The sequence below is a fragment of the Psittacula echo genome, assembly GCF_963264785.1.
Source record: "Psittacula echo genome assembly, chromosome: 20".
Classification (NCBI taxonomy): Eukaryota; Metazoa; Chordata; class Aves; order Psittaciformes; family Psittacidae; genus Psittacula; species Psittacula echo.
This window is the reverse complement of record NC_137756.1, coordinates 4158427-4181404: the sequence shown is the minus strand read 5'-3', so window position 1 is coordinate 4181404 and position 22978 is coordinate 4158427. Positions and strand designations below refer to the sequence as shown.

The window sequence follows — 22978 nt, the reverse complement described above, 5'->3', positions numbered from 1 at the left end:
TTTTTGTACCAGGCTTCACTGGTATGACATCAAGTGTGTGAGCCTCCTGAAATTCATAGATGAGCTTTAAAGGAATTGCTTGCAAACTGTTTTGACAGAGTGATTCCAAGTGATGAAGTGATTAGTAATTGCTTACTAGCGATCAGTTTTAAGGAGCTGTGGGGGAAGGCTGGTAGTAATGGAAGAGCTTGAGGAAAACACAACTGTTTGAAGAACTTTGCTGTTTCACCAGTGGCTGAGGACAGCGTTGTGCCTTGCTACTCCATATTTCCTCTTGCTCTCCAGGCTGTGGGATACCATCCCGTGTGCTGCCCCAACAGGCCAGTGCGGAGCAGTCACTTAAGACTAATTCTCCCCACCCATCCCATGTGGTTTCCTCACACGTTTTGTTTCCTGGTTCCATCTCAGCGAGGTCTGGGGGGCTCTGAGCAGCAGAGGTGTGTCAGCAGCAGCTGCTTGCAGGGAGCAGATCTGTCTGTCCCCACTGCAATCCTGCCCTGTGCAGCCGCACCCTTTGCCTGCCTGCCAGGGTGTAAAATGGTTGGGCTGCCGCACCCCTCCTCAGCACCCTCTTAATGAACTGGAACCGCTTCCAGCACATTTAAGTGGCCTTTCAAAACCACTTGCAGTAGTAACAGCACCAAACCTGCACACCACGTGTGACGTGAGCTCTAGATCATGGTATGGACATGGGCAAGGTGCACAAGAAGATGATCAGGGGCTGGAGCACCTCCTGCATGAAGAAAGGCAGAGAAAGTTGGGGCTGCTCAGCCTGGAGAAGAGAAGGCTGCGTGGAGACCTCATAGCAGCCTTCCAGTATCTGAAGGGGGGCCTACAAGGATGCTGGAGAGGGACTCTTCATCAGGGACTGTAGTGACAGGACAAGGGGTAACGGGTTCAAACTTAAAAAAGGGGAAGATATATGCAGAAGCTCTTCCCTGTGAGGGTGCTGAGGCGCTGGCACAGGGTGCCCAGAGAAGCTGTGGCTGCCCCATCCCTGGCAGTGTTCAAGGCCAGGTTGGACACAGGGGCTTGGAGCAAGCTGCTCCAGTGGAAGGGGTCCCTGCCCGTGGCAGGGGTTGGAGCTGGAGGAGCTTCAAGGTCCCTTCCAACACAAACCAGGCTGGGGTTGTAGAAGATGAACAGAGCGTGCATATGAGAAAAGAAAAAGGAGAACCTCTTGAATGAGTTCCCTGGCTTTGACCCTCATGGCTGTTCTAGTACAGTTACATTTTTCTGTGTTTCCTTAATACTATATTTTAATCTGATTTCCCTTAGTGTCCTTTGGCCTTGTCTTGGGAACTTACCTACTAACCTGTCCTGTTACTGTACCTGGTGACTTTGAGGATCTTAACTTGCCTGTTGCTGTTTAAGCTGCAAGTGTAACCTGAGCAAAGGTCTACGATCTTTAGGGACATGGGTTTGTAACGTAGACATTGTGTTGGTCTCCTGCACATCAGCAGCAGGTAAATGCCCTCCTCTTTCTGACCTGGAGCCGGACTTTCTCTGGATGAGGTTTGTATTGGTGGCTCGGCAGGAAGAAAGCACTCTGGTTTGGAAACTCAACATTTGACAATACAGAGAATTGTCTCAGTAGTCATTCTCTCCAACCTGATTTAGAAGGAGTTGTTTCTCACTCATGAAAGTAAGAATCTGGCTACCAAGAAACCAGAGTCTTAATTTGGCTGGTTGTAATAGCTAGAGCAATTGGATTGTGCATGACTGGAGGCAGGTAAGATAATGCTACAAACGCTAGGAGAATGAATGAGGTTTTCTCTGTAGTTAAAAGTGTTATTCCAGGTTCAGAGCACAAAACCATCAAAAAGTAATCCTAATGTGACCCACTGAATTACTGTATCAAGGACAAAGGAATCCTAAGAACTACTAGAGCATAATGGTATCAACATCCTCTGTTTCTCAAATGATTTGGGAAAGGCTTTGGGAAAGAACTACTGAAACGAATTCCCTGTTGAGCAAAGTCAGTCTGACCTCTTCATTTTCCTGCTTTCAGGAGGTTAGACTAGAGATCTCCTGAGGTCCCTCCCAGCCTGAATTACTCTCCTATTCCAGGATAATTTTTCAGGAGTGCTAGAAAGAATGGAAAGAGAGGAATTATTTCATGAAGGCTTAGCTGGAGAGATGGAGGAAGAAGGGAGCTTACAAAGAGCCCTGCACAGCTTTTAGGGAGTGGATAAATGAGTGATTTGGGAGGAAGTAGATGCATCTGGTAACAGTGACATCTAGCAGACAATAGATGAGCATATCTCAGGAAAGGATGAGGCATGTGTGAATAGGGAACACTTGAGAATCGAGCTTATTTGTATGGACCTCATAGTGAATAGCTACCATGGGGGAATACATGATAGAAATAGAGGTATTGGAGTTAGCCATGTGATGTTAAGAAGCAGAGATGAGAAGCCACTGTGAATGATTTGAAAAGCAGCTTAATAATATGACCTTAAAAATGGAATGGAGTTATAAACATGACCACCTCCTGAATAACAGCATTTTTAATGGATTTCCCAGTTTACTCTGGGATTGGCCCAATTTTAGACCCTTTATTTTTCTCAAGCAATTGGCAATGGAATACTTTCTAGATTCCAGTTGGAAAAGTAAAGTTAAATAGCTAAGTATCTTGGTAAGGAGATTGAGAGGCAATGCTGTCAAGTCTATGGACGCATGTAGGTCAGAATTCATGGGCTGTGTTCTGGGAAGTAGCAGGTGCAAAGAATAGGAAGAAATGGTGGCTAATCAGTGGAAGCAGTCTTGTGTCAGATGTAATAGTGTTGAAAGCATGCTCTGTGCAGTCTTGTGGCAGATGTAATAGTGGTTCTCCAGTCTGAGGCATGCCAGAGTGGTTGGTACTACTATATTGATAAGTTTAGGTACTGCCAAACTGTGTTCTCAAGATGGAGAGCTTTGAGCAAGTTAAATGTCTGAGTGGCTTAGATGGAATCAAGTGGGTGCCACTTAATATCTGTAGTTTGATGTCAGTGGGAGTGCTAGTAAAATGATTGGCACAAGAGGAGGAAATAATTATGAAAGAGCAGGGGTAGGAGATGCACGAAGCTGAATGTACAGTATACAGCTACAGTAAGTTTGGGAACTGTTAGCCAAGGCCCAGTATGTGTTGGTGCAGCTCTTGAATAGATTATAGCAGCTTTCTGAAGTATCATGCTCGTCTACTACTGCAAATCTGTTTGCTTCTGCTGCCTGCAAGCTGGGAAAGATGGAGAAGGAAATGGAAGAATAAGTTAGGAATTGGTAGTTCTGCATCATCTGGGTGTATTCAGGAGGCTAGTTACTGCTTACATGAAAAACAAAGGTGATGAGGGCTCTCAAAGGTATCATGGAAGGAAACAGTAAGATGCAATGGCTGGAAACATAACCTTAGATGGAAAATAAATACATTTTTAGTGGTAGGAAATACTGGAACAATATTTTTGCTATTGGAGTATTTTGAAGTCAGGGTGAGATATAAAGATGCTGCTGTTCTACTACAGCTGTTGAACTTGCAATTAAAACCCAGTGCAACTTAAAAGATCTGTGTTAGAGAGAGTATGTAAGTAGATAAATCTTGCATATGGCATTGACCAATACTGAGAACCTGGCCCATGTACTCATAATAAAAAGTTACATATCTGGCTTTGCTTAGGGATGGGGAGAAGCTTGTAAGCTTAGGAATGTGTTTTTGTCTTCATGATCAAATCCCTCATTTTGGGGTACTTCTTATTAAACTCCAGCACTGAAATACGCTGTATTTGTGTCAGTTGGTAAGTCTTGAATAGCGAACACAGGATTACAGCTGGAGCATTTGTCAGTGAAGACAGAGCCAAAGTCATTGAGTGCCTTGGCCTTCTCCATATCCTGGATAATCAGGTCTCCCATTTCCTTCCAGAGGAGGCCACACTTTCCCTATATCCCTTTGAGGAACTGATTTTCCTATTGTCAGTAGCAAACTAATGGCTCCTGTCTTGTCGTTAAGTAGGAATGGCTGAGCTGAGCAGATGGGAGGCGTGCAGGAGTCAAGCAGTCCATATTCTATAACCAGCACTGATAGGAGGCTGGTTTGCATGATCAGGTGGGATAGGCTTGGTCCTTGATAATGGTGTGAGATGATGAGGTTAATGTTTGTGAGTGCTCACAGTAGCTGTCTTTAAATAGATCTAGTGTGTGCTGTGTGCTAAGCTTGGGTGGTAAAGCACTGCTCCCATGTGTGTGAGTAATTGAGAAAGGCTTTACAAGCCATGTTCTTGCACTTTCCCAGGGCCTGGATTCAGGAAAACTACGTTTGCTGATCATTTACAGTCTCCTAACCTCAGCTAGACACTTAATAAGGAATGTTGCAACTAGAAATCAATGTAAATAAGTTCAGCCATCATCGGGACCCATGCTGGGCCTTCCCAAGCTTGTAAGCACTGAGGTGATCCGGTCATAATGGGGATTGATGGTTTTTCTCCCCTGCCATAGCTGTGTGCACCAGCTGGCTTGCTCTTCTGCATGCTGCCATGAATAATTCAGCTGGTTTCTTCTCTCCACTGTAGTTTATCATTTTGTAGTGTTGAAGCAATGAGTTGTGTGTGGTTTAGATATTGCAGGTTATGCGACTTCTCTTTGTACGTTTGGAATGTGAGTTTGGAGCATTGTGCTGTGGTTCGTGTCTTGGGGTTTCCTGGTGGGTTTGTGAAAGATTTTTGTGGTCTAATTAATGAGTTGGGGCTTCCCATAGTCATGGATTTCTGAATGAGGCTGTTTCAGTCTTTAGCATTGTGCATTGTGCCTGAACAGCATCTTTGCTGTGATACGTTGGGCTTTGTGGTTGCTCCTGAAGTATGAATGTGAGGTTTGTGCAGCTAGTGCATATTTCACACACCATGGAGCGTTTAATATCTGTAGTAGATGGTGTAACTTCTGGGGTATTGGTGCAGAGAACAACAACAAAATCAATGTCACTGCCATCCAAAAAGCACACCAATAAAGCCTCAGACAAGATGTGGAAGTTTAATAGTCAGAAGTATCTTCATCGTGCTCATTTATCACTGTGCCTTAGGTAATGAGTGTGTGGAGGATGTGATCAGAAAGGAGTTACGACAACTGAACAATTTCAAACAGCGTGAAATGGTGCATACATCCCCTTTTATTTTTGCACGTGCATTCCTCAAGGCAAGGGTGATTGCATAACATAAGACATTTATTATTTTGGTTTGTGATTGCTTGTTTTAACTGAATTAAACAGAGAAAATTACATCCGATATAGCCAATGATTTTCTTCTCTTCACAGTGGTAGTGGAGAGGAATGTGTGTTAAAGTTGTTGCAAAAAGCACCGAAGAAAGGCAGTTTTTCCCTTATTGTCCTCCGTCTCTATGTCTGGTTGATTCTAGATTTGCATCTCTGGGGGCAGTTTTCAGGGAATCTTTTGTGGTAGCCATAAAAATAGTTTGGTCTGAGGCTGCTCCCGGACGTTATGGCAGTAGAAATTGTTGATGCAACCAAGGTAAGGGACATGGTTTTGTACCTACTAGCAACGTATCTTCCCCCTCCTTCCCGACTGCATGCTTTTGGGTAAGATGACTTGGTTCAGACAGTTCTTTTCTGGCCTAATTCATTATAATGGTTGATTACAGCATGCCAGACATGATTATTTTACCTTGATGTTGTATCCCTGATGCACCTAGGAAGTGACAAGCAAAAAATCTGACTATTTTCATCTCTGCAGTACGCTGAGATTTGGGTTATTTTGAAAGACCATTTTCTTCAGAGTGAATGTTTGAAAGGGGGACCCAGTGCATGCACACAGCATCCTTTCAGAAGCTTTTTGGTTCTGTATTTTACCTAAATAATCTTCAACTGTATCAAAAAAATGTATTTTTAGCTCAGATTTTAAAAGCAACTTTCCCTTGATCTGCCCAATCACTCCTGGTCTGCTGTTTTTCATCTTCGTTTGCTGGCTTTTGTGGGAAGCAGACAGTACGTTCCCTATTTACCAGCTGATTTCCATCACTCCCCCCCATACATACAGCTTTCCTCAGCTTGTTAAAAGGGGATGGCAGCATTCCTGATTTACATCATAATGAGTTGAGAAAGCTGTATCTGGTTTGATAAATTCTGTTCATAACCTCTGGGCGAAGACTCTAATCAACTTTAGAACACATCCAGTGTTTCAGACCCGCTTCTCATACCTCTGAAGCTGCAGGAGGGATCATGTTTAGAAGCTTGTATCTGCTGAGGAAATACAAACTGTAATCTAACACGAGCTTAAAGAAGATGGTTCTTCATTTGTCCTTCTTATGCAGTAAGAGATGAGAGTACGTTTCATTGAAAGGAAACATCTCAAGTTAAAAACTAGTCCTGTTTCATATCAATAACTGTAAGAGCAGAACCATGGTCAGACTGGCACAATTACAGATGTATGTATAGCTGGCATCTGTCTGTCTGTTCCTGTATCCTACAAAGAGTCCTAATGGGATAGATGGGACGTGGTCAAGTTTGAGCTTTTCTTATGTCCCCATGGAGTGAGCTTAAGGATTTTCTGAAGCAGCAGAAGAGCAATTCATTAATGGGGCTGAGCCTGGAAATTTGCCAGGTTACTTTTGTGATCTGATTATTTCATCTTCTTTTACCCTGTCAAATGCCACCTCCTGGCAGATGAAGCAAATAATGGCTTCAAACCAGGGAGCTCAGCATCGTTCAGCATCCACATACACTTCACAAGCGTGGATTTGCACAGAGTGGGGTAACCTGGCATGCATGGACTGATCCCATCCTTGCTGCACTGCACACTTAATTCACTCTGGCTTTTTGGTAGTTTGTGGTTCCTTTGTCTAGCAACTGCTTTGAAATATTGATATGAAAAAGTGGGATATGTGTCAGGGTAGAATTTTCTAATTCTAACATTTCTTTGCCAATAGCAAAACTCCCAGTTGCTTGATCAGGCTAAATTTAGGCCAAGAAAAAGCACAACAGGCAGTTAATGGTATTGTAAAATAGGTGGTCTTGTTGCGTAATTGTGCATGAAGTGGAAAACGTAGCCTTCTGCTACTAACATATTGTTAGGTTTGCTTCCTTTTCTGTCATTAAGATACTTGTAATTAGTTAGTCAATATTTGTCCAGTTCCTGGAGCTTGGCATTTCAGTGATTTCATTGTGTATGCAAAGGTTTAATGGAGCTGTGTACGTTGCTGGTTTGGTTGAAAGGGACCCAAACCAGACTGGTTTGGGTTGGAAGGAACCTCAAAGCTCACCCAGTTCCAACCCCCTGCCACAGGCAGGGACCCCTTCCACTAGAGCAGCTTGCTCCGAGCCCCTGTGTCCAACCTGGCCTTGAGCACTGCCAGGGATGGGGCAGCCACATCTTCTCTGGGCACCCTGTGCCAGCGCCTCAGCACCCTCACAGGGAAGAGCTTCTGCCTAAGAGCTCATCTCAGTCTCCCCTGTTCTGGCAGGTTCAAGCCATTCCCCTTGGCCTGTCCCTACAGGCCCTTGTCCCAAGCCCCTCTCCAGGTTTCCTGCAGCCCCTTTAGGCACTGGAGCTGCTCTCAGGTCTCCCCTTCAGGAGCCTTCTCTTCTCCAGGCTGACCCAGCCCAGCTCTCTCAGCCTGGCTCCAGAGCAGAGCTGCTCCAGCCCTCACAGCATCAAAGTTGTAATGTGTAGTAGTTGAAGAAGTTGTGTGTCTCCATCTTGCTACTATTGCGTGCAGACAAGTTCTGTACTGTGACAACTTAAATTCTGTCACAGGGGTGAAAGTCCTGCTGCAAAATAGGAATCACCAATAACTTCAGTGAAGTTGTGCTAAACTTCTGGTACTGCTTAAAAAACATCTCGATGCTCTCAGGATGTTTAAAATAGGATCTTCAAAATAGAATTATAGGTTAGTCAAATGCATCACCATATGGAATGATCAGATGTCACTTATTTCCATCTTAAATGGATTTCTATAATATGAAAGATTATAATCAAGATATCTTCACACTTCAGTTAGCTCATCATATACGTACTAAATTAAGGCATCAATTGATAGCCCTTACTTCAGAAAACAGCAGTGAATCAGGATGAAGGACTGCTGTTCGAATGCTTTGCAGACTTGGAGATGGAAGGAAGTGTTCTTTTCTGGATTGTAAAGATAAAGCTTCACCCGCTCCTCATGCAGCTCCAGATTTCCATGCTTTTTAATGGCAACATGGACGTAAGCTTAGCTGTGGCTGAAATACTGTGCTGTAGAATGAGTCCTGGAATGAAGGTATGCTGTATAGAAAACAAATGGGACTTTTCACAAGAAATGACATGCCAGAACGGACTTCAGCTTACATGTCAAGTTAGAAGTGCTTCCTTATAGCTATGATGGCAAAGCATGAGTTTTATAGAAGAGCAAACAACTGGAAACTGATGTACTTACCACTCTTAACCAGAAAATACCCCCTCAAACCACGGAGTTTAGCAGTATAACATCTGTATACAGCCCCTTACTTCAGTATAAAGTTCAGTAGTGATGGACGTACAGCTTGTAATGCAATTTGAGGAACAGAATCAAGGGTTAAGATTGAAACAGGAAAAATAGGAGTAGCTAAAAATGTCAAACCAAAACTACTCAATGGACTAGTTATTCCCAGACACTTGTGAGATGTCCTGCTGGTTTATCAACGTGCTAGTAATAGTTTAGCTGCTAGGAGAAGAATCCAGTGGTAAACATCTGTTTTGCCAGGAAAAGTGGTGGTTCCTCAGCTGGCAGAAAAAGGATAAAGAAACCCACAAGCATGGTTTAGAGAAGAGCTGTGTTGATGTGGATCCTGTTTGGAACCAGATTGTTTAATGAGTGCACCACTTCCAGATAGAGATTGTTGTACAGATGGTTCTTGCGGTGCTTATTACAGGTAAGATGCACCAGTTACTAGGTATTACTTGCGTGTATTAGTTTCAAGCCTTGGAGAGGTAAGCATCCTTAAGAAACTGTCTCCCTGTTGATGTTGGCACTCTCTGAAGCTGCATCAGGAAAGCTTGCAATGCACATGCATGATAGGACTCAAGCTCATGATCTCTTCATGCTCTAATACCTGTAGTTTCAGAGCTTGTGCGGGAGATGAACCATCTCTTCCTTGTTCTGCTGTCATCTGTGTTGGTGAGGTCTCTTTTCCTGTGTGCTTCCATTGTTTTCCTCAGGACTGGTTGGCACATGATTTACTCTGAGGGATGCGTACCATGACAAACAAACATTCTTCTGCTGGCTGCATGGGTCCGTGTTCCTCAGCACCATCGTTTGATTCTCCAGCTGTTACACCAAGTGTTACTGCCTTTCCTTACTGTTGGCCTCATGATAGTTCTTAGAAATACCTTGATCATTTTTGCTTTTGCAGTGGACAGAAATCACAGATGTCAGAGTAATTATTTCTTCCACAATTTTTTGTTGTTTCTGACTTTGAAGTAAGTCAAAATCATGCAGCAGTGCAGTGGTCCTGCTAGGGTACTTCTAGAATCATGCAAAATACAGCTTGGTGAGTTGTTTCACTTAACGAAGATACTTGCCATGTCTAAGAGGTACAATCAGAAATCAGTGCCTGCTGCATTGATTCTTCCAACTCCACCAAGCCTTCAGATGCAGTTACAACCTGTCCCCTGACACACTGGAGATCAGATTTTTCCAAGGGTGACATCTCAGTTGTGTTTTAAACTGCCAGCTTGCTGCTGCCTTTTCAAACCATTCAGGAGCCAGCTCTTCAGGCAGCACTCCCTTGGCTCCTGCTTTATACTGATGGAACTGGCAAAAGTTTTTGCAGTGATTTGTCAGTAGTCGATACACCTGAGAGTGTGATATACCTGATATAGTTGATATACCTGATGTAGTTGATATAGTTGAGATTGTGACTGTGCTCACTGGTGCCTGAACAGTTGAATCCTTAAAGGTTTTATCTTCCAGATCTAATACATCTTATTCTTTTCATCCACATTTAATGCACAGTCGTCTCATTTAGAAGTCTCGTTATTGACCAGGAGGCATTTCCTTACCTTTAGCAGGTGGAGCCATCCTCAGTTGTCTGGTACCCACCGTCATCTTGTGCTTACATAAGGGACTCTTGAGACCTCTTGCCAGCACAGTGTGGTGCCTAGTTTCTTACAGCTGCTCCCCAGGGGAATTGAAGTGCAGACTACTGATGAAGGACTGGAGAAGTTGCTCACTTCATAGCAAGCTCCTTCCCATGAGCTGTTCTGTGTCTGTCAGCATCTTGCTCATCTTCCCTTCTCCATCAAAAGCCTTCGAGGCCTCTTCAGTGCAGGTGTACAAAGGAGGTAGAGCAGCACTGGGTATGTTTGCCCTGTATCTTCATGAACTGAAGAGGAGAGGCTGCTGCACTCTCTGTTAGGCACACAGTGTTTGTGAGCTGCATCACTCACCTATGCCCAATTCCTAGTTCAAGAGAAGCTTTTTCTAAGCATTGTTATCCAGTGGGTAGAACTACCATAAAATACTTGAGATTACAGAGTCAGGACTTCAGGAATGTGAAGAGGCATGACAAGAGTATCTAGGCAGTGAAGCCTGTGCTTGTTTGCTATTCCTGTGGTTTTGAAGAGCATTGAAGCATTTACTCTGTGTTCAGCACCTACTTTTCAGCATTGAGAATAAACTGGTTGAAATTTTGGAACCCAGCAAGTGTATAGCCAATGAAAAATAAGCGAGGAAACCCTAATTACATACAGGTAATATTGAATTGATTAATTTGGCATGGAGATTCTGTTAGCTATAGTGGTCACACTGAAATAAAACAGTGCCTGGGTAGATTGGACAGATTCTTTGTGCACTCATCAAGAAAATGGCTTTTGTAGATCATTTTAAGAAATGCTAACACTTCCCTTTATGACTAGCTTAATTTTCTTGCAGCCTCTAACATGTTTTGCAGTATTCCAGCTATTCCAGGCAGAGCACTGACAGTTGACTCGGTGTCCTGCTTCATCCCAGGCTTCCCAGCTGGTTTGCTGAGACCGAGGAACCTCATCTTGCTTTTGTGTAATCTAATAACTGGGGAGAAAGTGAGGCTAAATGACAGCAGCTGTGGCCACCACACACCAGCTGTGGCTAAGCAGCTCTTTTGGGAAGAGGTGAAGGCTCACAAAGAACCCCAAATGATGGGTTAATCCCACTGAGGCTCTGAGGGGTGGGCAGCGATTATCAGGGGGAAGCAACCCCCCCCCCCCCCAGGCTTTAGATTGAGGAACAAAGGAAAGCTTTGCTTGGCAGCAAAGTGGGAATTGCCAGTGGGGCTGGAAGGTTGACAGAGATGCTTCTGACTTAGGACTTTTCTTAACCCATTCAAGGAAAATTCTTCAAGTCTGCATTGTAGCAGGATCAAAGAGTGCAGGGAGGTGCCAAAGCTGGAGAGGAGCTGGGTTAGATGAGACTCTCTTTTCAACCCTCTCTGCTGATCTGCTGCTTCCATGCTGTACTGCTTCCGTTGGGTGATGCCTGACCTGCGCAGGGATGCAATGTAAGGATTACTTTAGGAAGCTGTGGAAATGACTGTCCTCCCTGAAGCTGTGCGGTATGGCAAGTTTCTGTTACGTGCAGCATTTGTTACTTCCAGAGTTTGCTGAGATTGCTTTTGTCTTCTAAATGACTTGAAGTTTTATGATAAACTGTTCTTCCTGCTGGTGCTTCTTGTCTGGGTTTTGGTTGGGTGGTGGTTTTCCCTTCCATAGCTGAATATGCTGCACCTCTTTTTGGTATCCGTTTCCTTTCTTCATAGAACTGACTTAGGAGAGCTGATCACAGTGATCACAATGACAGTTTACTCTCAGGCATGCAAATCTGCTTGGGCATTTGTGTTTTGGTTTGGTTTCGTTCTTGTTTCAATAGAATTATTTAATATATATATAAATCATATTTCTGTGTATTTCCTCTGAAATTTCCTCTGCTCAAGGAAAATAGTAACCAGAGCATTTCTGTCTTTTGTCTATATTTTATAGGAAATATTTACACAGGTTTATGAGTAGAACCTGACAAACTCTGGTCGGTTGTAGTTTGCAGTGATTGAAGCACTCCGGGGTTTGCGTTTTCTATTCCCTTACCTGTTTTGAACAGCGTCTTCAGGCTGTCATTGCTTGTTTTGGCATTCTGTCAGTGACTTTAAATGAGGTGAATTCACTTATTTGTGGAGTGGTTGAATGAAATTACTTTGTTTCTGTTAGCACTGTCCTCTGATGTAGGAGTGGGGTGGACAGATGAGGAAATAGCAGCACATAACGCTAGGGACAATATTAACCAAACCCACCACTTACGTATTAAGACAAATACACAAGGAACATTTTAAAGTACAGAAGAGGAACTTTTCTGTGTAAAATCTGACTGAGGAAAAGAGGTTCTTGCTTCTGCCTACCCAAACCACTTGTCCAGATGAATTAAAAATTACTGTTATTAGTATAGTATACTGTATATATAGTTAATAGCCTCATTTCCAAGGAAATCCCATGTAAATCATAACCTCTCTTTCTCTGGATTACCTTCATAACTTGATTCTGCTGTTTGCCTGCAGATAAGGATTGGTAAGGATAAAGACAAATACCTGGCATACTATAGGACATGTCAGATCTTGCTCAGAGAAGCTGTGGCTGCCCCATCCCTGGCAGTGTTCAAGGCCAGGTTGGACACAGGGGCTTGGAGCAAGCTGCTCCAGTGGAAGGTGTCCCTGCCTGTGGCAGGGGGTTGGAACTGGATGAGCTTTGAGGTCCCTTCCAACCTAAACCAGTCTGGGATTCTGTGATGTTAATGCACACCTATGACTGAGGTCAGAGAGGCCTTAGGAGTGGGGTGGTGTTCTTGGAGTTCTGTCAATCGCGAGGTTTCCTGACATTAAGTTTTGATTTCTTGTGTGAATAGGATAGGGGAAAAGTTTCAGGTTTGGCAGGAAGCAAATGGCCAGAGGTCGGCTGATTTACATGGGGATTTTTTCCCCTCTTATATGCCCTTTTCATCTGTATGTTGCTGGAAGAATGTCCTTGAAGCAAAAATCAAACTGTTACATTTTACTTTCGTGTCCTGATTCATGTCAACGTCATTACCTGCCTACATTTGTAAAATTCACCTTCTATTTGCGCATGCTTCAAAAAATATTATCAGGTATCTTTAATATCTTTAATCTTGACCATATTTCATGCTGGTTTGATTCATTTGCCCCAAGTAGGGAGGGATAGAAGTCCACTTTGTTAGTGGAACTGCAGAGTACCTCACCCTCTTTAAGCAGGTGTGAATTGTGGGAGCTGGGAGTTGGTTTAGATCCCTGTTTTCATGTCTATGCTGAGGTCTAGAAAAGAGACAAAGCTTGTAAGATGTTGGTGGGATTTGGGGTGTTTTAATACAAAGTTTCCTGCTGGTTTTGCATGAAGTTCTCTTGGTAGAACCGTGGCAATGCAGATCCTGACATGTTTCAAAACCTCTTCTGGGTCTCTATAGGTTTGCTTTTATTCTACTCTGTGAAAAGACCTCATGTTTTACCAGTGGAGCTTTACCATGTTTTACCAGTGGAGTCTGCAAAACAGGTTTAAAATGGGATATCCAATGATAACTGTGAACAAAAGCTAGTGCTGGAAGGAGATTGCCACCTCCTAGAACCTGAAAGCTTCGTTGTCTTAACAGTGCATCTGTTTTATGCTGTGTAAATGGTAAATAACTCCAGAACCAGGTTGAGCACTATGCTGCAGACAAAACCACTATCCCTCTGTTGCGTACCTCGAAGACACTAATGATCATATCTGCATGGGTAGTATGGATATGGCCATGAATTTCTCTGACATCCCCAGGTCTTTGTTGCTGTTATGACTCATTCAGAATTAGCCAGTTTAATCCTAGGGATCATGAAAATGAGAAGGCTTATTTAGAACCAATTCAGTAACTCAAACCATTATGAATTTGTTTCTTTATTTCTTTAGGAGACATCACTCAGAAAGGATATGAAAAGAAAAGAGCAAAGCTGTTAGCACGGTACATACCATTAATTCAAGGTAAGAGACTGCATGTAAATTACACCTTTTGTGCTAAATCTGGGAAAATATGTGATGGAAAAGTTCTCATTAAATAGAATAGACGACTTAATGGTGTTTGATTGACATGGCATCTAACCAGTTTCTTTGAAATACTGTTTAATATAAACTATTACTTCTTAAGGTGTCTATTGGCAGACTTTATCTTCAATGGCTGAAAGCTAAATGCCCAACTTTTTGGTTCATTTTTATACTAGGACATTTAAATCACTCTGGGTTTGAAGCCATTGTGCTGCCACTGAGCTTTAGGCTTGTATTTGCTAGGTAAATGCTTCCATAGCTTGAGAGATTCTGGTTGAGAAAAGGGAAAATGAGAGGACAACTGAGATGAATGGACCTGATCATAGAATCATAGAATCAATAGTTAGGGTTGGAAAGGACCTTAAGATCATCCAGTTCCAACCCCCCTGCTGTGGGCAGGGACACCTCACACTAAACCATGGCACCCAAGGCCTCATCCGACACTGTAGATAAATGAGAGAAAGAGAATCACAGGTATTATTTTACAATGTTAGTGTTATGCGTCAGAGAACAGAGGGACTAATGCTGTGATTTTGGTCCTGGCTTAGCTCAGATATTTACAGAAGTTACTAATTTGAAGGAGAAATGGGCACCTCCAGCCAGTTTTGTGCAAACTGTGGAACTAGATGATAGTCTCTTTTGCTTTGGAAATCTCGACGTAGTGATGCCTTTGGCTCTTTGTAGCAGGAGAGACGGAAGTTTTATTCCCTTTATTCCCTTGAGTTCTGCTGAGCTGTGGTGTTTTACAGTGTGTATTTGACGTTGAACCTTTAGAATGTGATCTGGAGTTTCATCATGGGGTTTCTTAGCATGGGATTGTTGTGGATTTGCTGTTTTACCCACAGCTATAGCTTTTCCCTTAGCAAATATATAATACTCTGTGGATCATGCAGGACCTAACCTGTCTTAATAAAACGGCTCATTCCTTGAATAGAAGCAGTTTGGATTTCTGTGATAAATACTGCAGTCAGCAGCAAGCTTTAGCTTCACCTGCCAAGAGGAACTGTTTCACTGATTTTGAGACCAGGACCTGCCTTGGACTGGGACACCTCACACCAGACCATGTCACCCAAGGCTCTGTCCAACCTGGCCTTGAACACCGCCAGGGATGGAGCATTCACAACTTCCCTGGGAAACCCATTCCAATGCCTTCAGCACCCTCACAGGGAAGATCTAACCTGAATCTACCTTTGATAGACCATACCTTGTACTTTTCTCAAACGAACCACGTCAGGAGCCCAAACTGTGGTTATATCCATCATCCTAGGTAGCTTGCTTTCTTCTTTTCCAATTAATGTGCTTAAATAGACATTGCCTCTGCTGACTCAGCTTGTGTCACCAAGTTTAGGTAAGTGATGTGGCCAACATTAACTTGGAAGTTAACAGCCAAACAAAGAGTGTTTTTACAGGGATTTTCGAAGGTCCATGGCCTCAGTCAGCCAGCCATCTTCCCCTGCTTGCTGTGCTTCATGCTATTCCCTGCTCCTAGGGCTGGTTTTGCTGACTCTCTGCCACAGAGGCTTTTCGTTGTCTGGCTTCTGGTTCTTTTGCTGCCTGCTTTGATTAGAACTAGGCTGCATGGCACTTGGGTAATTTATACGAATTTGGGTTGTCACTGACAGGCAGTATCCCCTATGTTAGGAGAGCTGCGCTGCTTGTGAAGTATCTCCTGAACTGCAGCTTTGGGTACTTCAGCCCAGCATTCATTAGAGTGGGATGAGTTTTACACTCTGCTTAGAATGGACTGTCATTCTGAGAAATAAAAGTTGTAGCTTATGCCACGTAGGTGTTCTGCTTACCAGTCTTGTCATAATGTCTAAATGAGCATGTCTCTTGCTGTTGGCATTTTCATTGAGACAGTTTAATTTCCTGGCTAGTATTTGGATTCATTGGATTTTTAACAAATGCTTTTGTATTTGTTGCTGCTTCCTTTAATGGCAAATAGTAACACACTTAAAATGGTTTCATTTTCTCCAAGCTTATGCGCTGAAGTTTACTTCCTTGGGTAGAGGAAAACGTTACAGAACAGTGGAAGATTGTCAAGCACAATCATTTATACAGTGTCTATTATTATTTCTTTAAACTCATGATTTTCTGATATGTTGTGCTGGGTAATAAATGGCATTGGGTAGACCCTTGTGCAGTTTCACTGATGCAGAAGGTGTGAACACTTAGATCACTTCAGGTCTTGGAGACAAAAGTGTGTGCATCAGGTAATATGTTCTGGGATATGATATGACAGCAAAGAATGGTCAAATTGAACTATGACCTGTGTAAGGGCTGGGTGCTTAATAACCAAGGTAAGATTTCTCAGACCAAAAAGTGAAGAGAGGTCCTCAGATTTCAGGCTCTTGGGGGCTAATTTCCATTTACTCTCCTGCCTTAAGTTTGCTATGAAAAGGTCCAAAACTCAGCACGTTTCATGTAAAACTGCAGCATCTCGGGTCATTTTTGTGAGAAGAGTTTGGCTGGTTGTTTTCCTTTACAGTTCAGGAGGAACTAACTGGAAATAACTATCCAAAAATTCTGTTTAAAGCAGTGTGGAATCAATGTCTGTTACGGTGGAGCTGGACTTAACCTACCTACACATCAGCATAGCATCAGCTTTGCTGAGAAGACTGAGTAGTGTGAGGTACACAGGTGATGGTGAAATCAATGGGTTACAGCAGATACTTCATGTGAAGGTGCTACACAATGATGCACCTCTTCTGCCATGATGCATGAGGCAGTACTAACAGGGAAGGAGAAGCTAGTTTCATCACACCTGGTCCTGCACCTTGCATACATTAATAAACACCTGAAAAGCCTTTGAGGAAAGATCTTACCTATTCTTGTAGACTGCCTGTCTCTAACTAGGAATGTCCTGAAGCTCCCTCTCCTTTAAGGCAGGCAGAGGCAGAGCCAACTAAGAAATGCTGCATTCTTCAGCCAAAACCTCCCTGGTTTTGGTAGGGACCCTCTGTGAGTGTGGATGGAAAACAGACCACAGTGGAGAGGGATGAACAGGAGGTCTGCAGGGCTTGAATCCATGGAGAAGGGCTGGAAGCCAGAGGCAGGGTTGAAGAAGATGTGCTGAAGAGCCTTGGGTGGTGGGTCTTTGGGCAGAGCAGGGTGCTGGGTTTGGAGGAGACAGCAGAGAGGGACTAGGGCAGAGCTGGGTAGAGCAAAAGGCTGGCCTAGAGCCAGACCGGGAGTTTCCCACACTTGGGTTATTTTCCTCCTTGTTGTGCCCCTTTTCCTTTCTTTTAGTGCTCTGAACCTGGTGCTTGTCTTGTGTTCCTTTCTTATTTCTAGATCCAGTTCCACAGCTGCAGAAAGGTTTAATGGTGCACAAAAAGCCTGAAGTTGGCCTCCCTCTTCCCCTCTCTTTCTGCAAAGCAGTCTAATGGGATATGTTGTCTTCTGCAGGCTGTATTTTTGGAGGCATCGTACATAACCGGGTAGCAATGCAAGTGAAACTGAGCTGAGGGATTTGTTGCTGTGCTACTTTAGCTCCTTTGGCTTTCACTTTTACCATTAAAACGTAGAATATTTTTGATTCAGCTAGTAAACTGCTTTAACTTATATAAATTAACTTAGTTTAGAACTGAAATTACTATGAATTTCTGCTTTGGGAGATTAGATTTCCAGATCAGTCTTTTTGCAAAGGTAAATTTGATTTGTCTAATCTACCAAATCTATTTAGATTTGAATTCCTAATAGCTGTTACAAATAAGGGTTTGCTGAGACATTGGTGGAAGTCTTTAAAAACAGTTGAGTTTGACCTTAAGACATCACATCTTACACTGATTAGATGGAAGAGGCAATAGAGCAACTGCTCTGCATGTGTGTTCTCAGAAGAGTCATCTTGCAATAAAGTTTGTGCTTTTGCCAAGTGTGGTTTTGACATTTCTCCTATGAAGATGAGCTGAGAGAGCTGGGCTGGTTCAGCCTGGAGAAGAGAAGGCTCCTGAAGGGGAGACCTTAGAGCAGCTCCAGTGCCTAAAGGGGCTGCAGGAAACCTGGAGAGGGGCTTTGGACAAGGGCCTGTAGGGACAGGCCAAGGGGAATGGCTTTAACCTGCCAGAACAGGGGAGACTGAGATGAGCTCTTAGGCAGAAGCTCTTCCCTGTGAGGGTGCTGAGGCACTGGCCCAGGGTGCCCAGAGAAGCTGTGGCTGCCCCATCCCTGGCAGTGTTCAAGGCCAGGTTGGACACAGGGGCTTGGAGCAAGCTGCTCTAGTGGAAGGTGTCCCTGCCCGTGGCAGGGGTTGGAACTGGATGAGCTTTGAGGTCCCTTCCAACCCAAACCAGTCTGGTTTGGATTCTATGATTCATTTATCTTTGCGTGTCTGATGTGTTTAGCCAGGCATTCTCCCCAGCAATGCTTGCACTTGTGGTCCTGTCTACTGGTCAGTGCTCTTATCATAAATTGGTTTTGCTTCTATAAATCAAAATTGCTTGAAATGTCAGTGTTAGTCTGGACTCTGCAGCGTTAGTGAATGGAAGAATACATTTATAATTCCAATATTAACTTTAATTTCATCCTGTGGAAATGAATTGTTCAATTAATTGGAACAAGCAGCTTTTAGCTTTTGCTAGCTTTGGCTAAGTTAAAAACGGACAAAATTGAGTGATATTGGATCAGGTCTTCAGTGTGTGCTGCTTAAAGTGTTATTTTTGTAAAGCTCATCAGTGTGAATGGGGGATTTAGCAAATTACCCAGCTGCTTTTGCTGAAGGCCAAGGTACTGATTTGCATAGTACCAGAATAAATTACCAAGTTCACCAAGCTTGTAGAACGGGATTTTTCTGGCACATACTTGTGCAGCCTAAGAGTCACATGCAATATCTTACTGGTTTTACCAAAATTGATGCTTTTCACATTGATCCTTGGTATTCCTCCATTATGAAGTGAAACTTTGGAGAAAGTGAAGAGATTTAACCTGAAGAAATGCACCTGTGGTTGCCAACAGCAGCACTGATTTTGTGCCTCATCCTTATTTGAGGGGTACTTCTGAGGTTCAGTGATACCTATTTCATTGTCATGGCTTCGTTGTGGTCTTATGAGTCCCGATTCCAAGGCTGTGTGGTCACTTGCTTACATACCTGTAGGATAGCTGCAGGAGTTCAGAATGGGGTTCATGGGCTATACGCAGCCTGCATAGAAACAGATTTCTCAAGCTGAGTACTGAACTGTAGGACTGGCAAAGATAAGAGGAATTCAGAGTGGAGCGTTAATCTCTTCTTCCACTTAGAACTTATTACTCTCTTTGGGAGGAAAAAAACCCAACTCAGTTATTGCATTATCTGTTGCATCTGCTTTTTTCTTGGCTCAGGCTTTGAAGAAATTACTTGCCTTAATCTTTTTAATTGAATATAAAGTTGTTATTTATTGTATCCAGATCAACAACTCTCACTGGACTCTTGACTTGTGGTTATGTTAAACATTCATTCACATGAAATGCACAGTACAGTTCTTGAGTGTTTTCAGCACTCTTCAATTGTCAGGTACGTTGAATCAATTCCATTGGCAGACTAAAGTTGCTTTTCTTTTAGAAACACAATTCTGCTAAAGGTTTTTCAGGGCATGGTTCCTCTTTATACTGGGTAAGCACATGATGTTTCAGCGCTACTCAGCTCCATGTTCAAGTGCCCTCCATTGAGGACACTTCAATTCCTTTACTGTCCTGTCTCATTTTCCCTATCAGCACCTGTTATCTACTTAAAAAGCTTTGCTTTTGGAAAGTAGGAAATGATGTTCTATCTTTATAGCAAACTGTAAAAGGCAGGAGCATGCCTCCAGAGTTGGATGCCCAGAGAAGCTGTGGCTGCCCCATCCCTGGCAGTGTTCAGGACCAGTTTGGATGGGGCTGGAAGCAACCTGGTCTAGTGGAAGGTGTCCCTGCCCCATGGAAGGGGGATGGAACTGGATGAGCATTAAGGTCCCTTCCAACACAAACCATTCCATGATTCTGATTCTATGATTTCTCTTGATGTCCAGCAGTTAGACGGGAGAGGGTTGATTCCCTTTCCTCCCTCTGCATGGATCTGGCATGCGGAACACCTAATGACAAAGGACTGTAAACAAAGTAGAGCAGTTTTTTCTGATTCTCAGAAGTGTTTGCTATCTTCTGTGTGAAATGCTTATCTGATGAAGTTAGGGTTTAGTTTAAATAATTTCAAATGCAGTTGGAAGATGAGATTTGGTTTTTAAAGGTATAGACTGAGGGCTCCAGTTGAACTTGTCTGTGTTCTTGACACCTACTTACTCAGGAAGTAGATGTTTTATTCATGAGCCTCAATTTGTACTGAAATCAAACTGTATTCCAGGTGTGGATCCATCCCTGCAAGCAGAGAACAGAGTGTCAGGCTCTTCACAAGCTACCGCCACTGGTGTGAAACAGCAAAAATCCCGTTCCAACAACTCAAGGGACGAGCGCTTCCGATCTGGTAAGGACACGAAATGTAGCTAAAATAGCAGGTGTTTTAAGAGGGAAAGTAGTACCTACTACACCTAAATAAAAAGCTGGAAGTGCTTTGGGGGAATGGAAGAGCTGATGAGTATTGTTCAAGTAGCTTTTTGTATTTCTTATACACGAGTGGGTTTGTTTGAATCCAGAGTGGAGGAAAAGGCAGGAGGGAAAGAAACTGTAGCCATGCCTTCCGACGTTTTTCTTACTGTGATTTTTACACCATGCTTAACAATTCTCTCTTGTTTGCTGAGAAAAGTGATTGGGTTGCAGTTTATGGAGCAGTTATTTAAACATTTAAAAGATTGCATTGTGTGGGTTGGGGGCTATTTTGTTAAAGAAAGGTGATAGGATTATTATATTTGTTGTAGCTCACTTTCAGATATTTCCTGGTTTAAAGCAAGTGCACAAAAAAGGGAAATGTCACAATGGATATTCTACTTCAAATTAAATAGACACCACTGTGACAAACCTGTTTTGGAAACTTCTGTGAAAACACCAATATCCTCATCACATCCTGTTGCCATTGTTACTTCTCAGGTGGTTGGAGTACAGTTTCCCTGTGAAATTCCTTGTCACAATAGTAAGAACAGGCAGGTGTTTGGAAGGTGCGTTCTCTCCTACCTACCTTCAGACTGGAAATCTTTCTGTTTGTTTTCTAGGGTAATTATATGTCTTGGGTTTGGGGATGGGAAGTGCAAGTAGTGGCATGCACTGCACATCCTTACTGTGTTGCTGGTCTTGCATTGCTTTGCTTTTTAGCATGGTGGTTATTGCATCGTATTTGTATATTATGAAAACTAATTAAATGACATGTTTAAGAGTATGTACAAATTGGTTATTTACATTTATTCTTGCATTTCAAGTGTATCATCAATAGACTTTCACTGTTGAAGATACTGGGGAAAAACACAACAAATTTAGTGGTTGAATTACAGCCACGTTTTCCAAGTTACTTCATGACCAGTTGGATTCCAAATAAATTACAAGCATGAATCTGATAGAAATTAGATCTTTAAAATAGCATGTGGTGGTGTTAAACTAACAGATAAAATATGCACAAAGAGCAGAACTACAATGGGGAACTATTAGCTGAGAGAGCTGGGAGGGTTTACAGCAATATGCTATATATGAGCACTGCGCTGTGTATGAGCATTGTGCTGTCTACATGGACATTCTTCCTGTCTCAAAGCCTCAGATGTCCTATTTAATTTGCACGAAGGATACTTAAAAAAGCAAACCAGTAAAACAGAAGCAAGTGAAGAACCCTGCCATGCTACTGGTGCTGTCTGGGGGAAGTTTGGCATTGGGCTCACGCCACAGTGCAAGACACGTAAAAATGGGTGAATATTAACAAGTTCAGTTCCCATACTTGCTGATGTAGAGTGTCTTTAGATGATGAATAGTGTCTTTAAATGTTAGTCTGGCTATCAGTGCTAATGATCAGTGCTTCCTCTTTTCCTAGAGTTAATACTTCTATGGTCTTGTTGATTTTAACATTCTTTAAATGGAATTTCAGTGGTTCTAAAGCACTCCTCACAGCCTTGTCAGGCCAGAGCTCAGCCAGTACTGTTACACCTCAATATGAGCATTTCTGAATGACCTGAAGTGTTCAGTGGACAGTGACTCAAGATTAAGCCTGATGTGTAGGGATTTTAGATTATTTCTTGTACTTATCACTGGCTAGTGCCTAAACTGTGGGTAGAACTTTACATGGACTACCATGTACTTGTTGAAAGTATTACTACTCTGATTCTAATAGATGCTGACTCATCTAGTTGATTCAAGTCTGAAAATGCTTCATATTGGAGTTGACTTTCAGTATCTGAAGGGGGCTGCAAGGATGCTGGAGAGAGCCTCTTGATCAGGGACTGTAGCAATAGGACAAGGGGTGATGGGTTCAAACTGAAACAGGGGAGACTGAGGTTAGATCTTAGGCAGAAGCTCTTCCCTGTGAGGGTGCTGAGGCGCTGGCCCAGGGTGCCCAGAGAAGCTGTGGCTGCCCCATCCCTGGCAGTGCTCAAGGCCAGGTTGGACACAGGGGCTTGGAGCAAGCTGCTCCAGTGGAAGGGGTCCCTGCCCGTGGCAGGGGTTGGAGCTGGAGGAGCTTTAAGGTCCCTTCCAACTCAAACCAGTCTGGGATTCTATGATGCTCTTTTTCAAGGGTACTCATTCTGTGAGGTTGATGTCTGCCTACAGCATGCGTAGAAATGTTGATGTCTCAGAAAACACCAGTTACTGCGAAGTGGCTTCAATTGGTTCCTCCCAGTGCTTTGTCAGAAAGAGTCACAATGTTACTTCACAAAGCAGTCCCAATTTAGCTGAGAAATTTTAGCTATGCTAAAAGCATTTTCTACCTAAAGAAAAGATATCCATCACCACTGGCTTGAAATGTTGTTAGCTTTTTAAATTTCCCCATACTTTGGCATACATTTGAAGGGTAAACAGCCTTAGGCTATAATTCTTGATACCATTGCTTCTTTTAT

At 43.0% G+C, this 22978-nt stretch overlaps 1 protein-coding gene across 3 annotated transcripts in view; it reads left to right on the top strand.

Annotated features, from left to right (window-relative positions):
- Nucleotides 1–22978, top strand: part of DIP2A (disco interacting protein 2 homolog A) — a gene marked incomplete at both ends in the record, with an annotated part of 97398 nt that overhangs the window by 16306 nt on the left and 58114 nt on the right. For all 3 annotated transcript variants that reach the window (XM_080632052.1, XM_080632053.1, XM_080632054.1), the window contains 2 exons: nucleotides 13911–13982; nucleotides 20353–20472. In XM_080632052.1, coding sequence (XP_080488178.1) covers nucleotides 13911–13982; nucleotides 20353–20472 — 192 coding nt within the window. The remainder of the gene's footprint in view (nucleotides 1–13910; nucleotides 13983–20352; nucleotides 20473–22978) is intronic.